This window comes from Anarrhichthys ocellatus, unplaced genomic scaffold, assembly GCF_004355925.1.
Source record: "Anarrhichthys ocellatus isolate YVR2014 unplaced genomic scaffold, GSC_Weel_1.0 scaffold14, whole genome shotgun sequence".
NCBI classification, from domain to species: Eukaryota; Metazoa; Chordata; class Actinopteri; order Perciformes; family Anarhichadidae; genus Anarrhichthys; species Anarrhichthys ocellatus.
In genome coordinates this window covers 3,627,419-3,652,303 of record NW_022280044.1, presented here as the reverse complement: position 1 = coordinate 3,652,303, position 24,885 = coordinate 3,627,419, and the positions used below count along the sequence as shown (strand labels likewise).

The 24,885-nt window shown below is 44.2% G+C and overlaps 2 protein-coding genes across 5 annotated transcripts in view; one reads left to right on the top strand and one right to left on the bottom strand.

The window, feature by feature from the left end:
- jazf1a (JAZF zinc finger 1a) overlaps nucleotides 1–4,428 on the top strand; it is a 13,199-nt gene extending 8,771 nt beyond the window's left edge. For 2 of the 3 annotated variants that reach the window (XM_031853693.1, XM_031853694.1), the window contains 2 exons: nucleotides 627–796; nucleotides 1,606–4,428. In XM_031853693.1, the coding sequence (XP_031709553.1) occupies nucleotides 627–796; nucleotides 1,606–1,782 (347 nt within the window). In that variant the 3' untranslated portion in view covers nucleotides 1,783–4,428. The remainder of the gene's footprint in view (nucleotides 1–626; nucleotides 797–1,605) is intronic. The other variant, XM_031853695.1, reaches the window with a different exon arrangement.
- Nucleotides 4,429–4,486: 58 nt separating this feature from the next.
- tax1bp1a (Tax1 (human T-cell leukemia virus type I) binding protein 1a) lies at nucleotides 4,487–24,740 on the bottom strand. Of its 2 annotated transcripts, none has more exons than XM_031853689.1 (17): nucleotides 24,333–24,740; nucleotides 22,561–22,775; nucleotides 19,556–19,658; nucleotides 18,815–19,005; nucleotides 18,283–18,438; nucleotides 15,198–15,346; nucleotides 14,683–14,773; nucleotides 14,361–14,546; nucleotides 14,012–14,263; nucleotides 13,709–13,900; nucleotides 13,473–13,545; nucleotides 12,228–12,736; nucleotides 9,544–9,630; nucleotides 8,254–8,434; nucleotides 7,939–8,147; nucleotides 7,097–7,179; nucleotides 4,487–6,027 (listed from the first exon to the last, which is right to left on the bottom strand). In XM_031853689.1, the coding sequence occupies exons 2-17, from the start codon at nucleotides 22,747–22,749 to the stop codon at nucleotides 5,820–5,822; spliced, it is 2,859 nt and encodes a 952-aa protein (XP_031709549.1). In that variant the 5' UTR covers nucleotides 22,750–22,775; nucleotides 24,333–24,740; the 3' UTR covers nucleotides 4,487–5,819. The 2 variants fall into 2 exon arrangements, with proteins under 2 accessions (XP_031709549.1, XP_031709550.1); XM_031853690.1 differs by having other exon boundaries at nucleotides 4,487–6,024.
- Between the last annotated feature and the right edge of the window lie 145 nt (nucleotides 24,741–24,885).

The window sequence follows — 24,885 nt, the reverse complement described above, 5'->3', positions numbered from 1 at the left end:
CACACACACACACACACACACACACACACACACACACACACACACACCCTTCTTTTGACATGTGCCAGGGTGCCATCCATTTCCTCATGCTGAGGTGCAGCATTTCCTGTGAGATGGTGGGGGGTCAGTGGGCCTTTATGTGTGTGTGTGTCTGTGTGTGTGTGCCTGAACATTTCAGTAATGTGGTATGTGGATGTCTGTGTGTGTGTGTGTGTGTGTGTGTGTGTGTGTGCACATGCATGTGAGTGGAAAATGCACTTTTTCCAGGCTGAGCAATGGGGATCACTCCCACTTAATGATCTCTTTAACAGTGCCAACCCCTGCGTTTTGACTCACATGCGTACGCACGCACGCACGCACGCACACACGCACACACACACACACACACACACCACTGCTGTTTTGTCTGAACAGTGCTTCCAGTGGCATGTGGGCTGCTAATGCATTACAAAAGCAGCAGAATATAGAGAGGCGTATTAATAAAAATTCACAAATCATTCCTGTATGCTAAATTCCCAAGGCATGATGTATTTCAAGGGCATAACCCCATCATGATCGATTCCATCTGGGATGACTAGCTTTTTTTTTTTCTTCTCTCGCTCTGCGTGTCTGCATCGTGCCTCCAGGCAGCGAGTATGATGAGGAGGAGGTAGACTACGAGGAGTCGGACAGCGACGAGTCGTGGACCACAGAAAGCGCCATCAGCTCTGAGTCCATCCTCAGCTCCATGTGCATGAATGGGGGAGAGGAGAAGCCGTTCGCCTGCCCCGTCCCCGGCTGCAAGAAGAGATACAAGGTAAGGCCTCACACTGCCATGGGACACGAGGCTCAGTTGTGTCCACACTGGAGCTTTTGTCTTGAGTATCACATGTCTGGATATAATATTCGAAAAAGCACATTATAAATCAAGAAGCAGTGATAAATATATCATGGCATATTTGCTTTGGTTTTTTTTTAAATTTGCAGCTGGTAACAAAAACCTCATTCAGCTTGTACCTTTTCAGACCAAAACAGTGACATGGGACAAAGTCACATGGTGTTATCCGACCTGTAATAACGTCACTTAAGTTATCAGTAATGAGTATAAATGTAGAAGATTAGCAAGTTTAAGGGCATTCAATAAAATACCAAAACATTGCACTGTCCCACTGTTGTGTTTTCTAGTGTAAACATTTCGGTGACCACTTTGAATTAATTTAGTAAGTGTTAAGGCTACTGCCAGGAGCCGGTTAGCTCAATAAGCAATCAATCTGTGACCGCAGTCTGGTAGGAAATCCCCCCCAGCGTGAGCAGCGGGCTTTGAGGCCAGTGTGACATAGAGGCAAAAGCGTGGAATTACAACTTCTGACTCTATCTCGTGATGCCACTGGGCCCAAACATACTTTTCCCCAGAGACTTTCCCAATATTAGGCTGTGGGAAAAAGTCTTTTTTTCCACAGACTTGCATCGGGAAAGAGCCGTCTGTGACTCAGCGGATCATTTTTTTGAGGAAAATCAACTTCCCAGTATGACCACTTAAATAGCCCTTATTTAAATGATGTAAAAAACAAGGGTGCTTGTTACACTCCACTTTTATAATGTATCTCCTCCTCCCTGTCTTTTCAGAATGTGAACGGTATCAAGTACCACGCCAAGAATGGTCACCGCACGCAGATCCGTGTGAGGAAACCCTTTAAGTGTCGCTGCGGCAAGAGCTACAAGACCTCGCAGGGCCTGAGACACCACACCATCAACTTCCACCCGCCCGTCTCCACCGAGATCCTGCGCAAAATTCAAGGCTAGAGGCCGCGCTCACACCGATCTCTGCCCCAAACATAGCCCTGTCCTGACTTTCCTCACACGACCCTTTTTATTCCAATCCCACACACTAAAGGATCAAGTGCGTGCTTTAATTATCTTTTTTTCATCCTTTTCTTCGTATGCGTTACATTATTCTTTTCTATCCATGTTATATCAATTATAGTTTAAAAAAAAACAAAACAGTATCTTAGTAGTATTTTTTATTGTTGTACATTTGCACATTCGTATATGCTATCACGTTATTTTTTTTCCTCTATTGTTTGACTCGCATAAGGTGCTAAACGTAAAAAACAGAAAGAAAAGACACAAAAACAAATGACATGAAAGAAGACGGGAAACGTAAAAGATGTGAAAGAGGAAGTGCAACCAAGCCCCGCCCCTTTCCCTACTCGTCTCTGAGTGGGATGAAGTTGACATTAGTGCCGATCTGAGTTCAGTGGTTGTGTCGCTTCTTCGTTCGATTCAGACGGTTCACTGAGCTTAGATCTGTGCCTTCAAAGTAACTTCTGAGGGTTCCAGTGCAAGAGTTAAGTTATACTTTAAATAGATATATTGATATATAAACAATAGACAGATATGTATGTGTACATAAAAATATATAAAAGTATTCATGAGCATATACATAAATAGTTACACTTCAAGCTTTATTTTATATATTTTATATATTTTTGTCGGTGTATTTTTCTGTGTATCAGTAAGTGTTCCTTTCATTCCTTATTTGCTGAGACGGCCAGGCCGAGGTCAAACCGCTGCCTTTAGGTTTGGAGAGTTTTCTCTCGCCACACCCTAGAGATGAAGAGCCAGAACGCCTTTCGGTTTGACACTCTGAATTGTGTGCGATGTTTCACTGTTGATCAGGAAGGAGCGCTCAGCGCCGAACCTGTTCGAACACAGCCCAAGGCCAACGATCCATATCGTGAACATTTCATCCCCACGGAAAGCCATCCATGTATTCCACATCTCCAGTGTTTCCTCATTCAGAGTGCCAGAGCTGTGTTCAAGAGACTTAGCCGCGAACGCCGGCTAAGCATCATATTCCAGTTGCCAAGATCTTTGTTGTTGTTTCGTTTTTTTCCATGATGTTGCCAACAGCTCTCCACTGCCAAACACTGACCATACCATGTGCCTGATGAGGGGGGGGGAGGGAGGGAAGGGGAGGGAGGTTTCGGTGGGTGGGTAGAGGGTGGGAGTTAAAATGTTTTCACCCTGGAGGTCGCCAAACGCGTGGCAATGATTTACTTCTTCATTGCGCCTCCAAAATGTGCGCATGAGTGGATGTACATCGACAGAATGTTCTCATGCATGCTTTCTGTGTCGTAAAGAGAGAAATAAAGTGTGAAAGATTTGTGTTTGAAAGAGATTATCACCTACAGCCCGTCATTCTGTGCGTGTGTGTTGTAGATGAGAGCATTCTAGTTCATTGTGTGTGTGTGTGTGTGTTTCAGCAGTATCCAAGTCATCAGCCTGTAGAGTGTTCCTGTATTCTGTGTTTCAGTGCTCTGGTCTGTCGTGGTGTGTGTGTGTGTGTGTGTGTGTGTGTGTGTGTGTGTGTGTGCGTGCCATGCCGCTGGTTGGACTCCTGTGGAGCAGGATGGCTAGCTAGCAGTGTCGCGTTATGTTGTGTAGCGGTTAGCCAACTTGTTGCCCTTTGACTGGGAATTCATCGTTCATTGCCTCTTAAGAAACAAAACAAGAGCGTTGCAGTGCAGCCGCCGCGTGCCAACACACATTGTTTCATAACATCGTTTCCCACATCGTGCACAAAGTTTTAAAATCTGCAGAATGCTCAAAGAACGAGCTTTTGTTCTTTTGAAGTGACCTCTGACATGCACACACCCTCCCGTCCTCCAGACTTATTTTCATACACCTTTTGATACTTCATTTTCCACTCTTATTTATTTAGGGGGTTGAATAAGCTAATTATTTAACTCTAATTTCTTTTTAACATTCTGTACTGTACTTAACAATGCCTTTAACTAGTGTGCTACCTAACAATAAGCACAAGTGTGTGCGTGTGTGTGTGTGCGTGCTTGAAAGACATCCATGTCTATTCTGAAGCACCAATAAGTGAACCAAGATCTCCCAAAATCTTGGTATCAGTTTCAAAGTGTGTCCGTGGACTTACTACCCTGACAGTAATGGTTCGCGTGCGATTAGAAAAGCTTCATTCCTGCCTCTCAGCGTAGGGGAAGAGTTTCAGAGACGGAGACTGTGAGTCTCTGTCAAACACTCGTAAAAACCATCCCTGCTTCACGGACACCACAGTCACCATGGCAATAGTTTCAGCTTCACACAGGGTCCAATTGCAGTATTACACATATGGGAGAGGAGGAGGAGGAGGAGCGGAGGCTGTGTGCAGAAGGAGGCGAGGGCGGGGGGTTTCAATATACTGTGTACAGTGAATGTATTGTAACGTGTCTGTTGTCAAGTGGTTTTAAATTATATTTTCGTATGTAACGTGGAGACCGAGGTTTCCTTTTTGTATGGGGGGACAACAGGTTCTGAGCAGAGTGACTTGTAAATGATGTCAAAATGTCTTTCTATATAAAAGAGAAGTTGCATAAATGTAAACAGGAAATGACTGAAAAAAAAAAAAACAACATAAAAATAAAAGTGTAAAACTCTGTAGCTCGGACTGATGGTCATTTCTTCCCCCTTTCAACCCAAATAGAAGAAGACGTTTCTGTTAAATGCATTAAGACAAGCTTACTTTATTCATAAAGATCTTTGCAGTACACACTTAAACCACCGTCCTGACATTCTCACGTGAAAAAGGGACTGGACACATGGCATACACACACATTTGCCTCATGGTTACTGGGCATGTGCAATTTTTAAAGCCTGAATACAACACTGTCAGGGGGTCACTTTGTAAATAGACAAGCGGTGATGTGGAGACACATATAAATGACACTCACTCATGATTTGGACCTGCACACAAAGCAACGGATGTTTTTCTTCACAGTTGTAATGTTAAAAGGTGGAATTACACAACAACAGAAGTGTCTGTAACTTGGTGTCCTGGGGTCCGTTTGCCTAAAAACGCGACAGAATCTCCGCTGAAGTAAAGAGACCAGCCTAGTTTTTCTTTACCAACTGACTAAAGTAAAACATCATTGGTCCGTCATTCTTTCATAACTAAAAAAAAAAAAAGAACAATGAGGGGAGGCAGAGTCACGACAGTAATTCACAGGTCTCTCCACAACTTATACTTATTTTCATATGTACAGTACATTCAGAATAAAGCCTTATTTAGTGCAGATACATTAAAACGTAGTGCTGTTCCTGTTTAAACCATCTGACGTCTTACACGTACAGTAGTACTGTAGTTTTGGGAGAAATCAAAGATCACTTCCCATTCAAGTCAAAAACAAAAAAAAAAAGTTTTCCCACCACACACACTCAGATGACATCACATATTCAGATCTCACTCTGCATTTGCACTTAAAAAAAAAAAAATACATTTTCTTATCTCTTCTGCCTTTCCCAGCTTTGAAACATGTGGACAATTAAAAGATGAAGACGTCTCGGCCGCTTTATCACACGAGAAGCTTACTCATTGTAGATAATATCCAGGATAGACAAAGAACCATCGACATACGAAAATGCTTTCTGCTTCAAGCTCCAGCTACAATTCACTCTCTCAGCCTGAACAGCTGTAACTTTTGTACTTTTGAACACATAATGAATGCATGCACTACCAATGGTGCTTTAGTCCCCTTTGAAGCAGAAAGATGAGCATAGAAATGAGACAAAAGTAAAAGTAGTACTTTTCGCGAGTGTTAATGATCCCTTTACCCATGGTGTATTAAGGTGAAAGCTACCCTACTTAATACCTTAAACCTTGGTGGAGCTTCCTGGACTACATTCTTTCTAACCTTTGTTAAAGATTGCAAAAAAGTGCTAATGATTGTATATTAACAAGACACCTTGACCCAATCAAAATTAACTAATAGCTGACGACACACATTTACCCATACGATGAGTCAGAATTCGGGGTTTCGGCCCTTTGCGCAACTTCATTCAATCTGCTCGAAGTTGAGCACGTGGCCGTCAAAGTGCGTGAGGACGTGCCTCTCGAAGAGCTGCTGCTGACAGTTGAGGGGGAACTGCTCGGAGCAGACGGGGCAGACCTTCCAGTGGCTTTCCACGTGCTGCTCGAAGCTGCGCTGCTCAAAGTGTGGGGGGAAGATCACCTCGCAGAGCGGGCAGCGCTTGTGAACACTACTGGAGAGAGAAAAGGAGAGGGCGGGGGAGAGTTGGTGAGATGTGTCGGTTTGGTTCGGATCCTATAAGTGTACACTGACTTTCTCTGTATGTTATTCCGTTCAGTTCAAATGTAACTACGACTTCTTAAAACATCCTTAAATAAGAAATTCTACAATGATAGTTTCAGCTCTCACTCTGAAAGTTCACTTTTGAAACAGCGAGCTAGATTACATGTTGTATATGTATATGTACTGCATATTATACATATTGTGCATGCAGATATATATGTGCATACTTATGTATAAATAGGTTTTGTGTTTAGGTCCCCTTCCTCTGTTGCACCGTTTGTGTGTTTTGTTTGTTACATTTCTTTGACTGTTAATGCAGAATGTCTTTGCTGTTTCATAATATATTGTATGTTTATTCCCTACATACACACACAGAGATGTAAAGACGACCAGTTGTGGATTTTAGTTCATACTTAACGGACGAATACGACAATAACGTTTGAAAAGAAAATGAACAAATTAATGTATTTTGATAGGATCCACCCTCAGGGTACACATTGTGGTGTTTCTGCAGGATCAGTTGGACCGACATCGCGTGCTTCATGTTTACACGATTAGGCATCTGAGATGCATTCGGGCTGGCTACATGGTGACTCGAGAGACAATCGGGCAAATGCGCCTCAGTCGCACTCAAAGCCACTCAGAGGTTTCTCAGAGCTGTATTAAACTAAACAGGCGGAACATGTTCGCTTCCATGAAAACAAGCTCTTACGGGGAATTATTGAGAAAATAATGTTGTTGTTAAAACAGGGCAATTCTTTTTTTTTTTCTCAAGTGAATGCATACATGACTCTTTACTCCATGAAGTCAGCCACTCTGTGGGTCTGGACAAACAGCGAGGGATTTAAATTCCTTTTTATTTATTTTTTAAACATTAGCTTGGCTCAACACTGGCACAGAGGTGGACTGTCCCTCTGGAAAAAGAAATCCTTCCCTGAACGTCTCTTTGCCATCTGTGTTAATCACATCTGTGTTTATTTATTCTAAAGTATTTTTATGTGTGTGGGTAGGCACACTACCTGGAGTCAAAGCAGAAGCTGCCCCTGGCTTCTCTACGTCTACTGGACTGATGATCACAGGACGGCTGAGCCCCATCAGCAGCCTATGAAACACAAACGCACACAAAAGGATGGAAAGTAATGGCCCTCTATTCGCTCCTCGAGCTGTATGCATATATATGTCTGCTGTAATGTTTCTATTGTAACGGCAACCCACAGTAAACCTTCCTCGCTTGCCTCGAGTCAGTTTGCTCCCAAAACAACAAGACGACATAATCTGACGGACACAAAGTGATCTTCGGTCTGTCCCTTTGCAAGATCTCCCCTAATTACTCTCCGAGCCCTTGTTATCTTCGTCACTCTTGAGCTCTGAGGGAGTGACGTTAATTAGAGCTCTATGCAAATTAGTTCATGGCTTCATCTTTTAAGGGCAAGCTCCTATTCCCTTCATTCACTGAGTAGGAGGACTCCAGAGACGGAGAGAGAGGAGTTACCCTGACAGCAGTTCTGTGGATGCTAAAACACGACGGGAGGGTAAGAAGCCGAAGCCTGGGGCTTAGTTTGTCATGCATTTAAGTTGCTTTAACAGTTGGAGGAGGTACTATAAAAGAATATCGAACATACAGGTGTATTGAGATCAAACTGATGCTGTGATCAATTGTGGTACTATAACTTACAAACTAAATATATAATATATAATATCCGTGAGGAGAGCAGGCAGAAAACAATCATGTTTGCATAATCTGATGCATGTAAAACCTCAACTGATAAAAGATGAATTCAAAATGAATTGGCTTGTTAATAGGCGCCTGGGTTTTTTGTGAGCGAGTTTCCATCCTGTATTTGTGTTTGTGTGCACTTACGTTGCGTGGCTCCTCCGGCGGATGCTCCAGACTCTCGGGGGGGCTCGTGCTGCGGCAGGGCTGGCTGCAGACCACCTCCCGGTCCCAGCCCGGTGCCCCGGGGCCCGGACTCGGGGGTGTGATTGGGGGTGCACAGGGAGGGGCGCAGGGTGGGGCCTCAGGGGGAGGACGGGGCATGTCCTCCGGAGAAAGCGCGACATCCACCCGGTCTAGAAAAACAGTGACACATGGAGGTGTTGTCAAATAGCAGCAAAATAAAAGTGAAGGGATGGAGAGTCGGCGTGAAAGGTCTGTCAAAGTCTGACTTCCTCCCACCTCGTGTGCTGTCAGTGGAGTAGGGGTTGCCGTACTGCAACTCAGCAGGCCTGTGTGGGACCAGTGGTGGAGGAGAGGGGTCCTGAGGGTATGGCAGCGGGTAGCGCAGCACCATCGGCTGCCTGATCTCAGCACCCTGAGCACCGGCTTCCTGCTGCCTGGACACGAAGCGCTGCAGCTCCTGAGCGGGAGACGGAGACAAAATCCAGCGTCACAGCATCTCTCGGGTATAAACTACATATTGTCAGCATGCCTTTTACAGAACATCTTGCTCACAAGCTTTCCTTTAAGTTTGTACAATTATATATTTCGCCTTTACATTTTCATACTGTAGATATGTTTTTTATTACTTGATCTACACCTGTATGATGTCTATCTACATTTTTTATGTTTTCCTTTCACATTAAATCCTCTTTCAGATCATTGATGTTGCTGAATGTGTAAAACTATCTGTTTCGAAGAGAGAGGGACTGCTGAGAATAGCTGCAGAGAAAGAAATACAGCGAGAGCACATTTTCACTGTTGGAACCACACGAGGATTCAATATTTTCAGCTCAGAGTTAAGTTTCCCTCTACATTGTTTCTGCCCTTTGTGATTATATATGAAGCAAGAGCATTAGTACCTTACTCATTACTGTAATGGGTGTCAGACTCTGGCTCCCTCTGCTCTGGCTCTGCTGATGGAGGCTCTCGCCCTCTCCCGCTTTTACTTCCCTCCTTCCTCTCGCTAGTCCCCCCCCTTGACCTCCTCTCTTGATGACTTCATTAGTGCGCAGCTATCAGGTTTAACATTTAAACCAGGGTTGGGAAAGGTGAAACAGACACGTCGCGTGGCATTTGCACTGTCTAATGGCACTGTACCAACGGGCGAGGAAGCAAGTATAGATGTATTAATTAGTGGGGAGAATGGAGAAGGAAAAGAAAAGCTACAGGAATGAGTTCAGACACTGCAAGCCAGTTAATACGGCTATAATCTCTATAAACAGATATGTGCATATAAACGCAGAATCTGTATTTGTATTACCTGCATTCATGAGCTTATATCTATTCGTAGAGATGAACATAGACAGGGATGACAGCGTGAAGCAACTGAGCCTGCCACATCCTGTCTGCAGACCGTGTCCGAGACTCCCTGATCTCATCAAAGTAGCGCTGCACACCGTGTCCATGTTTGAATCGACTTACAGCTGCGATTCAGCTCTCTCTGCACATTAACACCATTAAAACCAAGTGCGGTGAGCACCCACACATTTGGATGAGAGTGGCACTGACTCCTTTAAAAGCTCGTACCTCTTGTAGTTGCTCCTTGTCTCTGAGGGCCTGGGCGAGGTTTCGCTTCAGTTCTGTCACCTCGCTGGCACGCTCTGCCATGTGCACCTACAGACGGGACACACACACACACACACACACACACACACACACACGGACACACACACGGACACAAAGCGTGTTACGACAATGGTTCATTCAAATGTTTCATTTCACTGTGTCTTCAAGGCGCCAACCATTTGCCTGTGACCTTTGTTGCGTCATTCCCCGTCTTTCTCCCCTGTCAACTATAATGAAAGCATGAAATGCCCCCAAAACATAATCATAAAAACCGTCTGATTAGTGAAAATAAAAATAAAACGAGAGGACATAAGCTCAATTATTGTATCTCCGTACTGCTTCAACTAGTAGACGGGTAAGGAATAGTTTGAATAATAACATAACTAACAATTAAATTCATAATTTATTAATCTCATGATTCTTTTATAGAATAGTTAATTAATGGCGCCTCAGGCAGAACCTTCAAATGTCTTTCTGTCCAATAGTTCAAAACCCAAAGATATTAAATTTAATATCACACAAAGGCACCGACGTGCCGCATATGTTTACAACTGAAAAGCTGGACCTAGAGAACGTTTTGGCATTTAGGCTGACAGAATACTTAAACATGATTAATCGAATATCCGAATGGTTGTTAATTAATCACCTTCACATTGACTGATTGATACAGCTCCAAAAACAACAATCCAGCAGCAACGGTGACAGTTGATGGAAAAGGAAACATGTCGACTTTAACGGACCTGATACGATCCCTTTTATTTCCACTCCATTTGTGTTAACTGACGGAGAGGAATATCAGTAGGCATACACACAGGCAAGCGAGTGAACAAAAATATTTGGTCGGTTGACTTTTATTTAACCTGGAGCGGCGTCAAATGTGCGGCGCTTACTGTAAAACACACAGTAAAAGCCACAGAAACACGGCCTGTGTCCAGGGCAGTCTGCAGCAGACCAGAGGATCGCAGTAAATCTCAAACTTTCTGACAGGACTGAACCTGTGGGATAGTTTACATGGCTAGATGCCTGCTCTTCTCTCATCTCATCACAAATTTTCCAAATCCCCTCCTCTCCCGCGGTTTCTCTTTCTGCTCCGTGTCCGTCTGTCCTACTATTTTCACTCCTAAATTCCGCTTGCTTCTTCCCCCCCGTCATTCTCTTTCATCTCCTTTTGTCCTCTCTCGCTCTCTCCCCCTCTTTCATGAATTTACTGCGCAGCATTAGAGGGTTAAGTTAAGGTGAAGGGATTCTGCAGCCGTGTGTTCCTGCGCCCTCCCTCCCTCCCCTCCCCGTCTATTCCTCCCCCACGGTCCATCCACTGGGTGGCTGATGTAAACAGCCGTAAAGCATGGCGCTCTGCGGCTGCCTCTCTTGTCAGTCTCCGGGGCCATTAAGAGCGGCTCGAGGCCCGGGGCACTCACCTCAGACAGGAGACTCTATCAAAGACAGGGGAGAGCCTTATTTACAGCGCCGATAAACACACACTCACTCAAGGAGATTAAATGCCAGTAGGTACTTTGGCAGACATTCGCATGCAAAATGCAACAGGCCCCACATCGACGCAATGAGCTCAAGTAGTCGTATTGAATCACACACGCGCACACGCACACATAGGCTCTGGTGTGGCATGGAATAACCCGGTTGCTCTGGTTAATGCCTGCTCATGTAAACTGTTATGAACATTTGCTACTCTGTGACCAAGTGTAATTGTTGCTACTTACAAGCTCTCACTGGTAACACACCAGTCCAGCAATTAGTTCATCTATTCCAGGGCAACTAGCTATCAAGCAACTATTAGCACTATCCTTGAGTCAGCAATGGTAAGACACTTTAAAAAGATTTGTCTCGTAGTTGTTCTGCTTTATTGGAATATGTAGACAGTGATGTAACAATTACATTGTTAATTAAACAGAAAATAATTGTTGCAGTAATTTCACAAGCAAAATGAAGCAAAAACATTTCAACATTTTCTCGCTCCAACCTCTCAGATGTGAGAATTGCTGCATTCTGGTTATTTTAAATGTAATATCTTTGTTTTTTGCAGTTGCATGGACATAATAACCTACTTGACGATGTGCCCTTGGGCTCTGGCATTTTATGACTAGCATTTATTACTAGTTTGGGAGATTTTATGGACTATGTTAATCAGTAATGAAAATAATCATAAGTCAAAGCATACATTTTGCAGAAAAGGAATTCACTCTCAGAACACCGTATTCATAATATATTGTGTTGTTTTTGTTAGAAATATGTTTAAAGACAGGTAATAATAAATTATGAAAGAGTAAACTTTATAATGATGGTCCATTATTACTGGATCACAACCTCACAAGTTAATTTTCTTTGTGTGTGTAACTATATCTAGTGATAAAAAAACATATCAAAACTAAATGGACTGGCAAATAGAATTTTGAAAGGGGAGGATAAGGTTTACAAAACACTCTGGTGTAATAAAAATGGAGTTACTGTGTGTGCGATGAGGATATGATGAATAGAATATGTTTGTGTGCCCATCTACACTGGAGCATGCTTGTTGTTTTAACATATATTCACCAATGGAATGTTTTGTTGAGTGCACTTTGGTGGTACTTAAGGGCTTGTACATAACCTCTGAGCATTGGGAGAGTGTGAGAGTGTGTGTGTCTCACTCTGAATCGTTCCTCCTCGTTGGCCAGCCGTTGTTTGAGCGTCTCGTTGATCGCACACTGCTGCCTCCACTTCTCCTCCATCATCGCCAGCTCCTCCTCCACCGAGCGCGTCTGCGCCTTCTCTGCCTCCCCCATGCGCCTCCCCTCCACCTCCGGCAGCACCTGGTGCTCCGCAGCACCCCTCACGTCCTCGGCCTTCCCTGCCAGTTCCGCCTCGCTGCTCTCGTCGGCACTCTGCCTCTCGTCCTCCACCTCCACCCAGCTCGTCATCCTCAGGCTCTCCTCTGGCAGACTCTCCTTCTTCTCCTCTTTTTCTTTCTCCCTTTCCTCCCCTTGGTTGGCTCCGACCTCGGCCTCCACCTCGGCCCTCTCCTTCGGCATTTTCTCTCTCTGCCTTCCTCCCCTCTCAATGCTGATGTATGCATCAGTGTGTGTGTATTCCCTGTTACTAAGTTCTGGTGTTATTGTCATCTCAGCGGCTTCTTGTAGGACTGCAGCGGCTATGTTTCCTGTGGCAACACACAAAGTTCAAGTAGAACAAAGATGACACATAGCCAGCAGGACAGTCTTTGATTCGGGTATTAACAGTTGAATAGAAGTGATAATTATGGATATTTCAATACAAAAAACACTGTAATTAACATATTTTGTGAAATCACTCTCCGCCACGTAGACTCGTCTACTTTTTAATTTACTTCCCAAATTTCCAAGAAAGATTTTTGAAAATTTCCCGAGAATCTGCCTCAACTTGTTGTTCTTAGATTGTAGTTTGTCTCAGCGAAGACAGCAACAGTAATAGCATAGTGAGAGAAAAGGGTTTTCTCCAGTCAAGCACAGTGAGTCACACCATGCACTTACTTTTCTTCATGTCACGTGATTACAAAGGATTACTGATGATTGATCATACTGTCGTGGAACATCTTGTATTTCTACCTTTTAATTACTTTTTCAAAGACAAAAAGCAGAAAAACAAAACAAACAAACAAATAAACCTCTATATTCTGTTGGCATGGTGTCAACCTGTGTATATTTGGACAGTTATACGTGGCAATAAGTGAAGTACAGAACATCGTCAAACAAGAAAATGGATATGCAAAGTGCATCTCTATGAGTTTTAAACAAGTTTAAGTGTTTCTGGATTTATTTGTTTTGCATGAATAGTTTTTGACAAAAATGTAATCATAGTATATTTTAAATATACCATCATGCATGTATATATACTTTTGCACTTGAAGGTGTGTGTACCTGCCGTCGGTGACTCTGGACTCGGGGTCAGTGGCTCCTGTGTTGTCTCAGTGGATGCATTTCTCTTTGGCTCCTGCAAAACACACACACACACACACACACACACACACACACACACACACACACACCAACAACAAGAACAATGTGTTAACAAAACATAATTGCTGCAGCTTTCGGCATAAACTGACCTGGGTGTAATACTTCTTGTCGTATGAGCTTTACTGTACAGTACTCACTCCCTGTGACTCAGTTGTATTCAGTTTGGCCACCTGCCTTCGGAGGCGCTGACACTCCCGGTACTTCTCCTTGTAGTGCTCAGCAGCCATGTGAAGACGCAGCTTCAGCTCCTCCACCTCTCTCTGCAGCTCCGCCTCTGCCTCTGACACCACCATCATGCTGGGTGTCATCTCCCCACTGGTCCCAACACCCTGAGAGAGAGAAGGAAATGTGGAGGACATTTTGAAAAAAACATTTTCCATGTCCTGCTTCAGAAGTCCCTCAGCTCTTGCCAAACATTGCACGGAAAGTGAAACACTGACCACTTCCTTCTGTGCAGTGCTCCTCATGCGGTCGAGCTGGCTCTCCATGCGTTGGCACTCGGCCTGAGCATCAGCTAGACTGGCACGGAGCTTGTCAGCTTCCATACGGGCGCGATACAGCTCGGTCATCGTGTGGTCACGGGCGCTGGCTGAGTCACGGAGCTCCGAGGCCAGCAGGGAGGCTTGCTGCCGGGACGCCTGAAGCTGCTCCTCTGCCTGACGCAGCTGCTCACGCACACGGGCCAGATCTGCCTATAAAGACATGTAGACGGACCATATATGTGTATAGATGAACTGATTTTACCATATAGACACACACACACACATACGGGTGTACAACCACTGCTACCTTGTCAGCCTTGTGTGCCAGCAGCTCTTTCTCCAGGCTGTCCCGCTGGGCAACGCAGAGCCGGAGCCTGTCCATCTCCTCCTGGAACTGAGCAATGGTCACCTCCCGGTTCAGCTCCACCGCCTTCAGCATCTGCAGCTCCGCGCTCAGCTTAGTGTTCTCCAGCTCGGTGCTGCGCAGGTGGGCCTGCACATGGGACAACACAGAGAGACAGAAAAAAAAAAAAAATGCAAAGGTCGGAATTAAGACTCAAACGGGCTGTTCGTTCAAAATGCACCTTTTAATTTATCCAGCCTTTGAGCTATGAAGAGCTTCCTCACACCTTGTAAAGGTCTCTCTCATCCTTCTCATTCTTCAGCTGGCTCTCCAGACCGTCTCTCTCAGCTGTCAGTTTCTTCAGACGGTCACGCAGGCTGTGAAATATAATCAACACGTTTTGTACGGCTATCATGCTCAAACCAATCCACCGGCATCATTATATTACGGTACACTAATTCTCTGTTCAATGGCACTATGTGTATACATAGGTTTCTCAAATTATCAACCACAACCCACTGACTGTTGGTTAAATCTGTTTTGCTTGGAGACCTCCCATTGATCATCTAAGGGGATTGAGAAATACATTTTACTTTGTCAGGCAGAAGTTATTTTTTTAGGCAATGGTTTGTGCTTTGTGTTATTTTTTCCACACAATGTAGACAAGTGGAATGATGAAGATGTTGAGAAAGCAGAAGGCTGGCAAGAACTCCTCCTCAAAGTTATTTACACAATCACATCCTCAAAGAAGCGGATGACTTTTGGATGATTGATGGTCATGTGTTAGCATTCTCCACTCACCAATCCAGCTCCGTCTCCTTTTGCAGGCCTCTCTGGGTGACTCCGAGCAGGTCCTCCTCCAGCTGGCGGACCCGGTCCGTGGCCTCTAACAGCCTCCGCCTCACGTCCTCCCTCTCTTCTGACAGGCCCTGCGACGAGCGCAGCAGCTCCTGCGGGACAGAGAGGCAGCTGTGGATCACGGTGACAGGCGCTGCAGCCAATCACAGCGGCTAATTCAGCAGGCGCAACTTGGCAAAGGAGAACGAATGCGGAACAAAGACAGGAACTTGTGCAACACTTATGATCAATCACAGATGGTGACATTTCATGGGACGTACCACGGTCATGTTGCACAATAGTACGTTGCATGTGCCATATTTTTGTTTTCATGCCACTTTATTAGGTACACCCATATAAAACTAAAGCAGTCTACTCCTTTAAAAATCCTGCCCTCATGAAGGTTAGAATGTTTAGTTTTGGTTTAAAATGTTTAAGATTTTCCGCTACCGGAATATTATTTTTGCACAAATATATTTGATAAATATTTGCAAAAATTCATGTATATGGTCAAAGGTATTGTAACACATATCTTCATTTTTAAAACTTGTTTTGATTTATTTTTTTTAAATAGTAATTGAACTGTTCCCTACCTCTATAGCCTGTTGCTAGTGCAGCTGTGACAGTCTTACCTTCTTATCCCAGATCTCTAGTTACAAATTCAGACTGACGTGAGCCCTTTGAAGGACTCAGAACATACACTCAGAGGCTGAAGTTATTGATCAATTGTAGTATCCTGTGAAAGCATGCAGGACCAACCTGTCTAGTATCAGTGAATTCCTTAAAACAAATTCCTGGTGGGGCACAACAGATCCTATAAGGTTTGTCCTCCCGGTGTGGAAAGGCCTTGTTTGAACTTGCTGCTAATCAGCAGTGAAGGATGCTAAATCATCCATTGCTAATATTGGTTGTGACAGAACAACATTCCTCTGAACACACCTATTCTTTTCTATATCACACACTCACACACACACACACACACACACACACACACACACATGGTTACAGAAAGACGGAACACAAAGCTTCAAATTCAAGGGCATATGGAGACAGACGGATAGCAGAGAGTACAGCCATCAGTCCACACCTGCACACACCAATGCATACGCAGGCCTGTCACCCCCTGGGCAATTGCTCTGCGTAGATTACTGTATGATTTTTACGGCTGGCGTTCGGGAAGCACTTTAGCAGTGCATAAAGACCTTATAAAAAGTGTACTCGTAAAATTAGCGGCCACAAAATATGTACTTATGTTTTCATGTTAAACTCAGGATATTTTCATCAGCGTGGCACGAGCTAACGCACCTACTGTAAATGTAAAAGAGACACCTCACACAAGTCGTATATATCTACAGATGGACATGCCTGTTGAATGAAAAGCAGCATGGTAATAACAGTGTGTGTGTGTGTGTGTGTGTCTGTGTGTATTACCAAGTAATTTATGGCGATTTTGTCCTTCGTAAAAAGAGCAGCGGACTAACTCAAAGCAGGCTGCTCTTACTCTATGCCAAGACCGGAGCGCTGCACTAGGGGGCGATAAGAGACTGGATTCAAGCCGACAAACCTCAAGTTTCAGTGTTTCGCCTCTCCTCCTCCTCCTCCTCCCCCCCCCCCTCTCTCTCTGCTTTCCATGAGTTGACTGGTTTTAGGCATGTGTGCCAAGATACTGCTTATCATATGAGCAACTCATCAATTACAAAATCAGACATCTGACTCATCCTGGTGAGTGACTGAATGGGGGGGGGAGAGAGGGAATAGAGTATAAAGTAGATGACATCGAGGTAGAGGTTAACTTGATTTCTGATCAATGTTCCCACATGTGTTTTTATTTACCTTGCTTCAGCAAAATACATTATAATAATATTCTAATGCCAACAAAACCCTGAAATGGAAAATAAAATTGGGAGAAAGAGAGTCAGGGACAGACGGACAGAGAGACAGACAGGGAGAAAATAGACAGTGAGAAAGCAGTGGCCACTGAATCGCGTGACTGAGTGGTGTTTGTCCCTGAGGCTGGGCAGGGCTTTTTTCAGGCAGGCGGTTTTGCGGACTACCCTCCTCTCATTCCACACACAGACTAAAAGGGTTTGCAAGCGGGTGGCATAATGAGTGTGTTTGTGTCTGTGTGTGTGCTCTTGTGTGATTGCACATTAGAGGGGCCCTGTGGTGTGGAACCTGAATGTGAGTGTGAGAGTGAAGTGGGGGGGGGGGGGGGGGGGGGGGTGTGTGTGTGTTTGCGCATGAGCTTGTGTGTGTGTGTGCGCGCGCGTGCGTGTGTGTTTGACGTCATGTTTGTTCACTCTGCGGTCGCGATGGCATCGTCCCTGACGCCAGATGCCCAGGAAAACAGCGTCCCAATTCCGTTCTGGCCCACTGACTCAGGTCGTTAAAGAAGGAGAGAAAGATTGGCATGCACACACACACACACACACACACCAGCACACACACACACTGCCGCTCTTTGTGTGTCTCTCAAACATGGACACAGATTATTCATAAATTCGGGTCTTTGAAGTTTTCAGACCTGTGATCACTGGCGAGGAACCGGCTCCACACACACTTGTATGCAAATAGGGACAGTCTGCCTATGTACACACTTACAGACAAATAAAACACACTGAAACTCTCAATGATGTTGTCAGAGCCCTGTTTTGTGGTTATGTAATATATCTATAGAACTTTTTTAATTAATAACAGCTACATTTTTTGAGCGATCATTTTTGTATCTATTAGGGTTGACTAGATGATGATCTCCTCTGGTATGAGGAGAGGTTGGACAGAGTTTACTCTGTCCAACCCATTTCTACGCACGTAGAAAACGGTAGTCTTTGACCTCCCGACTCCGAACTGTTTTGTTTGTTAAAAGTGAAGACAAATAATCTGAAATGAAGGCGACTGTGATTTGGACAGTTTCACACGCGAGATAAGAAGTGTTTAAAAGAAGTGTAAAAGACACAGTCTACCACCGTTGTTAATCTCAATGTATTCACAAACTGTATCTGCTACATCTACACACTACAGTGCGTTGTGTGCCATCACTCTTTCTGACCTGGTTGTGTGTCCGCAGCAAGCTGCACGTCTCCCTCTCCTGCTCCCTCTCCCTGGCCAGTCGTTTCTGCTCATCCTGCAGCTGCCGTTTCTCCTCCTGAAGGAGGCGCATGGCCTTCAGCAGCTCCCTGCGCTCCTGCTGCGCCTCCTCCACATGCTGCCAGGCAGGAGGGAAGTTAAGTGTAAAGAGAGAGAGAGATAGAAGGTGAGGGTGGCACCTGATTCTTGAAGATTTGGGTTGCTTAAGTCACTTCGTCTTGTTCTTTTAGTGCCCCTGTCTTGGGACAGTTACAGTCATTTTGAAAACACTGGCAAAATGCTGTAAGAGGCTTAAATGTTCAGAGTTTTATATAGAATTAAATTTGTGTTGTGTGATATATTTGTGCAGTGTATCCATTAATGGCAAAAAGGAGGATTAACTCTCCACAGTCAGGTACAGAACACAACCTCTGGATCCGGTAGAGATCTATTATCTTCCTGTAGGACACTTAAATGGGGGCCAAGACCCGGGTAGACGCCTTTATCTGGCATACCTCTAGAAGGCCGGTCTTGGTGGTGACGACCAGTATGTCCGAGTTGCTGTCGTCCTCGGTGACAGTCAGAAGCTCCTCTGTGGGTGTGGCTGACCTGAACTGGAAGGGCGTACTGGCTCCTCTGATGTCACCAACATGTGTGACGTAACAAAACTGGTAGAACTCTCCGTCAGATTTAGGAACATAATAACCTACAAAGAGATAAAGGGTGTGTAATCTCTTTTTTGTTTTTCATTGGACTTAATATTCATTTAAATCAGGTAGTATACAAGATAGCATGACAGCACGTAAATGTATCGCAAAAACATGCACACAATATTTCCATAGGTGACACATCATTTATACGTGCTTATATTTCAGGCAGCCCTTTGCTACACTGAGAGAGCTCACTGCAGTGCATCGGGGACATGCTCGGCTTGGTTCTCAGGGACGGAGGAGCAAGTACAGAACATCCAGCAGCCAACCGATTTTACTGACTACTGACACACCACAGCACGCTCTCATATTTTCACTGTGTAATATCTGACTGTTCCAGGACCCAGTAAAACCAGTTTGCAGGCCATCAACCTGTGTATGTGTGTGTGGTTTGAGTGGTGCTCAGGTCCCAGGCCGCCGCTTGCGGTTGTGTTCCCTTATTAAATAAAAGTGCTGGTTTTTATGCATGCCGTAAAATGAAAGGAGTTGCTTCGGAATATCCTAGGTCTGCATAGTGGCTTACTTAGAGTATGTGAGTGTGTGTACCTTGAAACACCACAGTCCTGTGCACAGTACTTCCTGGTTCGTAGTTTTCAGGCATAGGAGACCAAAGGAAGGTGTAGTAATCTCTGGCTGTGTTCCAACCCACCTAAGGATGTAAACAGCAACCAAAATGTTGATCCACAACAACAAAAGAGTGGACAGTGTAGATGTATATATATATTCATATTTCGCATTACCTTTACCATTTCTTTATTATTAGATTTTTAAAAAAACACAGTGAATGAAGAAAGCTGTGAGTACAGACAATGTTCAAGGCAAGAATGGAAACATTTAAAACCGTGCCCCCTCACTCTTCCACACACCTCCTCCTCTTCTCTCACTCCCCTCAGTTCCTTCCCCTTTTGGGCTCACAAAAAAGAGGGGCAGTGGAGGTGTGAGAATAGGGTGGGAGAGCAGGGGTGTACGTAGCTTTGAATGCGTGTACACATGCGCAGACTCGTGAAATGGCAGAGAACAACCAACGTGGAAATGAGATGGGGGGGGGGGGGGGGGGGGGGGGGGGGGGGGGTCGAAGAAAAGGGTGAAAATTTTACACAAAATGCCAAGGGAGATGTAATTCTGTGGATTTCATGTGTTGTGAGGTGACAGATGATGAAAGAGAGTTGTGAACATCATAACACAGGTCCTGCGTCGTAAATCTGTCGTGCAAAAACCGCAAAAAAAACTCTCCCTGTCTGGGCTGCTTTCGCATATTTTCAACTCACATGTGGAATACATGTTTGTGACGTTGCATAACTGCACTTCAGCTGTGGAGAGCTCAACCACCTGGGGGCTCTTCGGGGCGTTTTAAACGTTGTTTAAAATGGAGAAAGTTTCTCCTTTGGACAGCTGCCATGTAGCAATCAAATAATATTACAGTTTAGGCAGTTGGTTGACGACGATATACTGGAAATTATAGGATGGAACACTGGGAGGGACAGAATATTTTTTTGAACCATGTTCACATAAAACACATTTCTGCAGGTAAATACTTAAATAAACAATCAATCAATCAATTAATCTAAGGGGGGGGGGGAATATATAGATAATACAAATATGGAATAGGCTAATACCCAACAACAGTAAATCAACCGAGCTCCTCAAAACATCTGTCAAAATTTAGATAATGCTGTTGCATAAAACATAATTGCAGTGTGTGCCTTATCAAACCATTACACTCAGTATAACGCTATTCCAAACAAATGGTAATTGTCAGTGTGGAATCCTGGGCCAAGTACATTCTTTCCACATCCAGCAGTATCTCGGTGAGAGGCTGGGCTCCTGCGATGGACACCTGCCAGGTTAGCTTGTGTGCTCACGTGTGTTTGCTTAAGACAGAACAGACATAAATTTTTGCTAATTGCAGAGTGAAGTTGACTGACATTTTGTTAGGTATGGTGACATTCCAAAACAGGAGTGATGTTATAAAATAATCACAGGCAAAGCAGCTATCAATCACGCAGCCATGGTGTAAGGGAACAGCACGATGACACTTTAATTATACACTCACACAACGGGTTTCTCCCGGCAGACCCAACAAACATGCCACAACCGAAAACCTCCAAAGGGCTTTTTAGGGAGTTGTGAAAGTGTGTGTGCATGTGTGTTTAAAACCCAAACTTAACAGAGCTTTTACTGGAAAACAAATAAGTTCAATTTATCATGTATGGCACAATTAGTCATCATGCTAGGAAACAAAAGAAAAACCGTCACTGTACACTGTTGATGTTTACTGTGTGTACTGTTTGAGCGCACCTCCATTCTAGGAGCAGGCTTGGGTCTTTATTATTGTACTGTGGACATCTTCTGCCACTAGGGGGTGTCTGTGTACAACTCAAATGTACAGTGGCTGTCTGTGCAGTCTGAGTCATCCTCAGAGAGTCAGCTATATTGCTCAGTCTCGTCCTCTGAAACAGGTAACGCCTACAGATATGAAAGGTAAGAGAGAGAGAGAATGCTCTCTCTTTGAGTCATCTCTGCACAAAGGTATTGCCTCGGGGGGGGGGGGGGGGGTTGACAGGTGATTTTGACAGAGTTTCCAAACATCCTGACTTCAAGGCAAAACATAAGATTTCTTAGCAGTTGTTTGGTGGCACGAGTCCCGTTGTCATCACATGGGATGATTTGTAAAAGCACACAGAAGTACTGATCTCTTGATATATGTCCCACTGACAAAAAGAGGAAATAATCATGAGCTGAATAGTATATATGCATATACACACAAACACACAGCCCAGATTTTGCCAGAATTAAATAGATATATCTATGAACACACAAAAAGACAGACGTATACGTCAAAAGGATTAAAGAAGCGTGGTCTGTGAGCGCCATCAAACAGCTTTCATTAGCGTGGATTACAACAATTAAATTTTCCAAATTGACTTTTTTCTTTTTTCCATATAAACACAGCGTCTTTATTTCCTTTTTAATTGAGCTGGTGGATTTGAAGTCAGTTCTTAAACAACAATAAAATGTTTGTCTTTTGACGTTGCGAGACATTAAGTTTCCTAGTTCACATTTCCTGTTAATTATGTGTGAGATTTGATGGCCTTGATAAAAGACCGGAGGAGGAGGTCGGTTAGCAGGAAGCAGAAGGAAAAACTGATGGAAAGACAGAGGGGAGCGAACAAGTGAAGTGGGAGGAAAAAGAGGTCCTAATAAGAATCAGAGTGGTTCATAAAGAGCACCAAATGTTTGCCCCCCAGCGAGACCTACTGCAACCAGCCCACCATGTACACTCTTCCTCTTTCCACAAGCTGAACAACCACACCAAAGCTTGTGGTGAGGTTTTAGGCATGTAGTGAAGAGGTGAACCATTAGTGTCAAGGCAGATGTATGTGTTAGTGTACCAGCTGCAAACCTATGGCCAATTAATAAAACCGTAACACATAATCCATCTAAGAAACACTCTGGTAATGGGCTGGGAATAGTTCCAATCTCTAAATATCTTCTTTGTAGCATAGCTGTGTGTGTGTGTGTGTGTGTGTGTGTGTGTGTGTGTGTCGTACCTTGAAGATGCCCACCCAGTCTTTGGGGTTGGGAGTGATGTATGGGGTCAGGGTGAAGCAACACTCCAGGGGCTCCTGGGGCAGGAAACTCTTCCCCACGTTCTGGAAGATGACGTGGGCAAAGTTGGACGTCTCCATCATGCTGACGCTGCTGCCCGGCGACGAGTCCACCACCTGGAATGATGACATTGTGTCCTGTCGGTCACTTCATTTGTCTGTAAGACAAAAAGAGCAGAGCACAGAGAAGCTGAGCATCACGGCAGAGCGAAAGTCACACTTTTAGTCAAACACACACACAACGAAAAGACAAATCAAGTCAAAATGTAGTCAAAGAGCAGGCTTCCTTCCAATGGCAAGATCTCTAGCATGAGTTCCCACACATTCTCAGACAATATATGGATTAAGGAAAAGACCAAGCAGAGGTGTAGCACATGTGCACAGCATGCACCAATTCAGGGCCGGGGTGTTTACCATATTCCTCTCTAAACACAAACAGAGGGGGTCATGAGCTGTACAGATTGTAAAAGCCCTCTGAGGCAACTCTGTGATTTGGGGCGTTAAAATTGATCTGACTTTATTTTAAATAATCACAGGACCTCAGTGTCCGTCTTAAAGAGCAAAACCTGCAACCAATCGTGTTGCAATATCTCATGACATGTATGACATTTACTACACAAAAAAAACTTTGTCCTTAAATGACACCAACGCCTGAGAAGAAGCGCTATCTTAGGCGTAAACATGAGGACATTCCACAACCTATGAGCCTTGTAAAGGGGTATAAAACAGATGAGCACATATTCAAGTTTGCATTACAGTTTTACCTCTGATGGGAGTATTATCATAGTGTGGTATTGTACCTTAAATTAAGAGGGAAATACATTATTTTACTTGTAAATTTTTGTCGTAATAGTGAGACAGAACTACTATGAAAACAGTGGTATAATGTGTCTTCTGTGGTTCTGGATGAGGTGGTGATGGCTTGGTGAGTCAGAGCCTTGGGCTTTAACGAGGCATATAGAGGACATGTGGTGTCCAGAGTGTTTGGAGCCTGACACATATAATACAAAGTCAACATATCTCTTTTAAGTTGTCTTCTGCAAGTCCCACAACTTTACAAAAACACAATACTGAATTAGATCACCCCGTACAGTGAAGGTTAGTTCTTTCACCACGTTGAACACCTCGCTAGTGTAGTAAAGGAGGTTGGATGCCAGTGTAACCATCCACCACTGTGACTAATTACCTTCACATTACACCAAGTTGACTTTTAACAGAGCATGTAGTGATGGTCACCAGTCGAGGAGGAGCAGGTGACTATGTGCAGCTGCTTGCAGGTGATGCAACCACTTCATCCATTCATCGTTTACAGGGGATAATAACACAGCTAACACAACAGACCTCTCTTGCCCTACACATTTCCATTCAACCCAACTCCCCGACGAAGATAAATGAAAGTAAAAGTGACCAAGTCATGACAGATTCTCTATTCAGCTAACCAGCTAAAAATAACACAACAGCCACAGTGGAAAACACTCGTTTTTTGACGCATCATCTTACACACAGCTATGCCACATTAAACCAGCTACCTCGGTTAGTCAGGATAACCTTATTTACGGAGGCTAGGCAGCTAGCATTAGCTTGAGAACAGGCCATGTCGTGTCAAGTCACCAGCTAGCTGAACGTGAGCCTCGTCGGTCAGCTAGCTTGCTGACACACACACACGAGAACACGGACATCGCAGGCGTGTATTTAACTTGAAATTGAAAGAGTACCCTTTTCATATGAATTCCACTTGCAAAAAACAGAGGGGATTTCTGCCGGACAGGCCGATGTTTTTGCCACTGTCCCCCGTTGTTGACAAAGCTCTGACGATGATGCGTCTCTTCCTGAAGGAGCAGATGATGCTGAACTTCCGGGATGCTGAGCAGCGTGATGCTGAGGATGCGTAAGGAGGAGAGACGACTGGAGAGAACTCAGATAATTACGTAACTTACTTAAAACAGTTGAGCAATCATATTCCCTTGCTTTGCATCCCTTCTGACTTACAACAACACCACATAATTAATGTGGAGATCCTCTGCAGTCTATGTACTAGTGTGTGCCGACTATATAATGACACAATTTATTGCAAAACAAAATACATATAATGCACAGGTAGTTGAATTGTTGTTAAATGTATAGGTTTTTACGTTTTTGTTAATTTAGAGTGGACACTGCACACACAGATACGGCTAAAGGGCATTAGCTAAAAACCACAGGATGTCCCGCCCTTTGCCTCGTTCCCATTGGCTGCGGAATCTCACCGAGAGCTGCGATTGGCTAAAC

Coding starts and splice junctions, on each gene's coding strand:
- tax1bp1a (XM_031853689.1), bottom strand. CDS start 22,749: ATGTCATCATTCCAGGTGGTGGACTCGTCGCCGGGCAGCAGCGTCAGC. Junction 19,659..22,560: donor ACTGGGTGGGCATCTTCAAG/GTACGACACACA, acceptor TTACATCCTTAG/GTGGGTTGGAACACAGCCAG. Junction 19,006..19,555: donor CAGGACTGTGGTGTTTCAAG/GTACACACACTC, acceptor ATCTCTTTGTAG/GTTATTATGTTCCTAAATCT.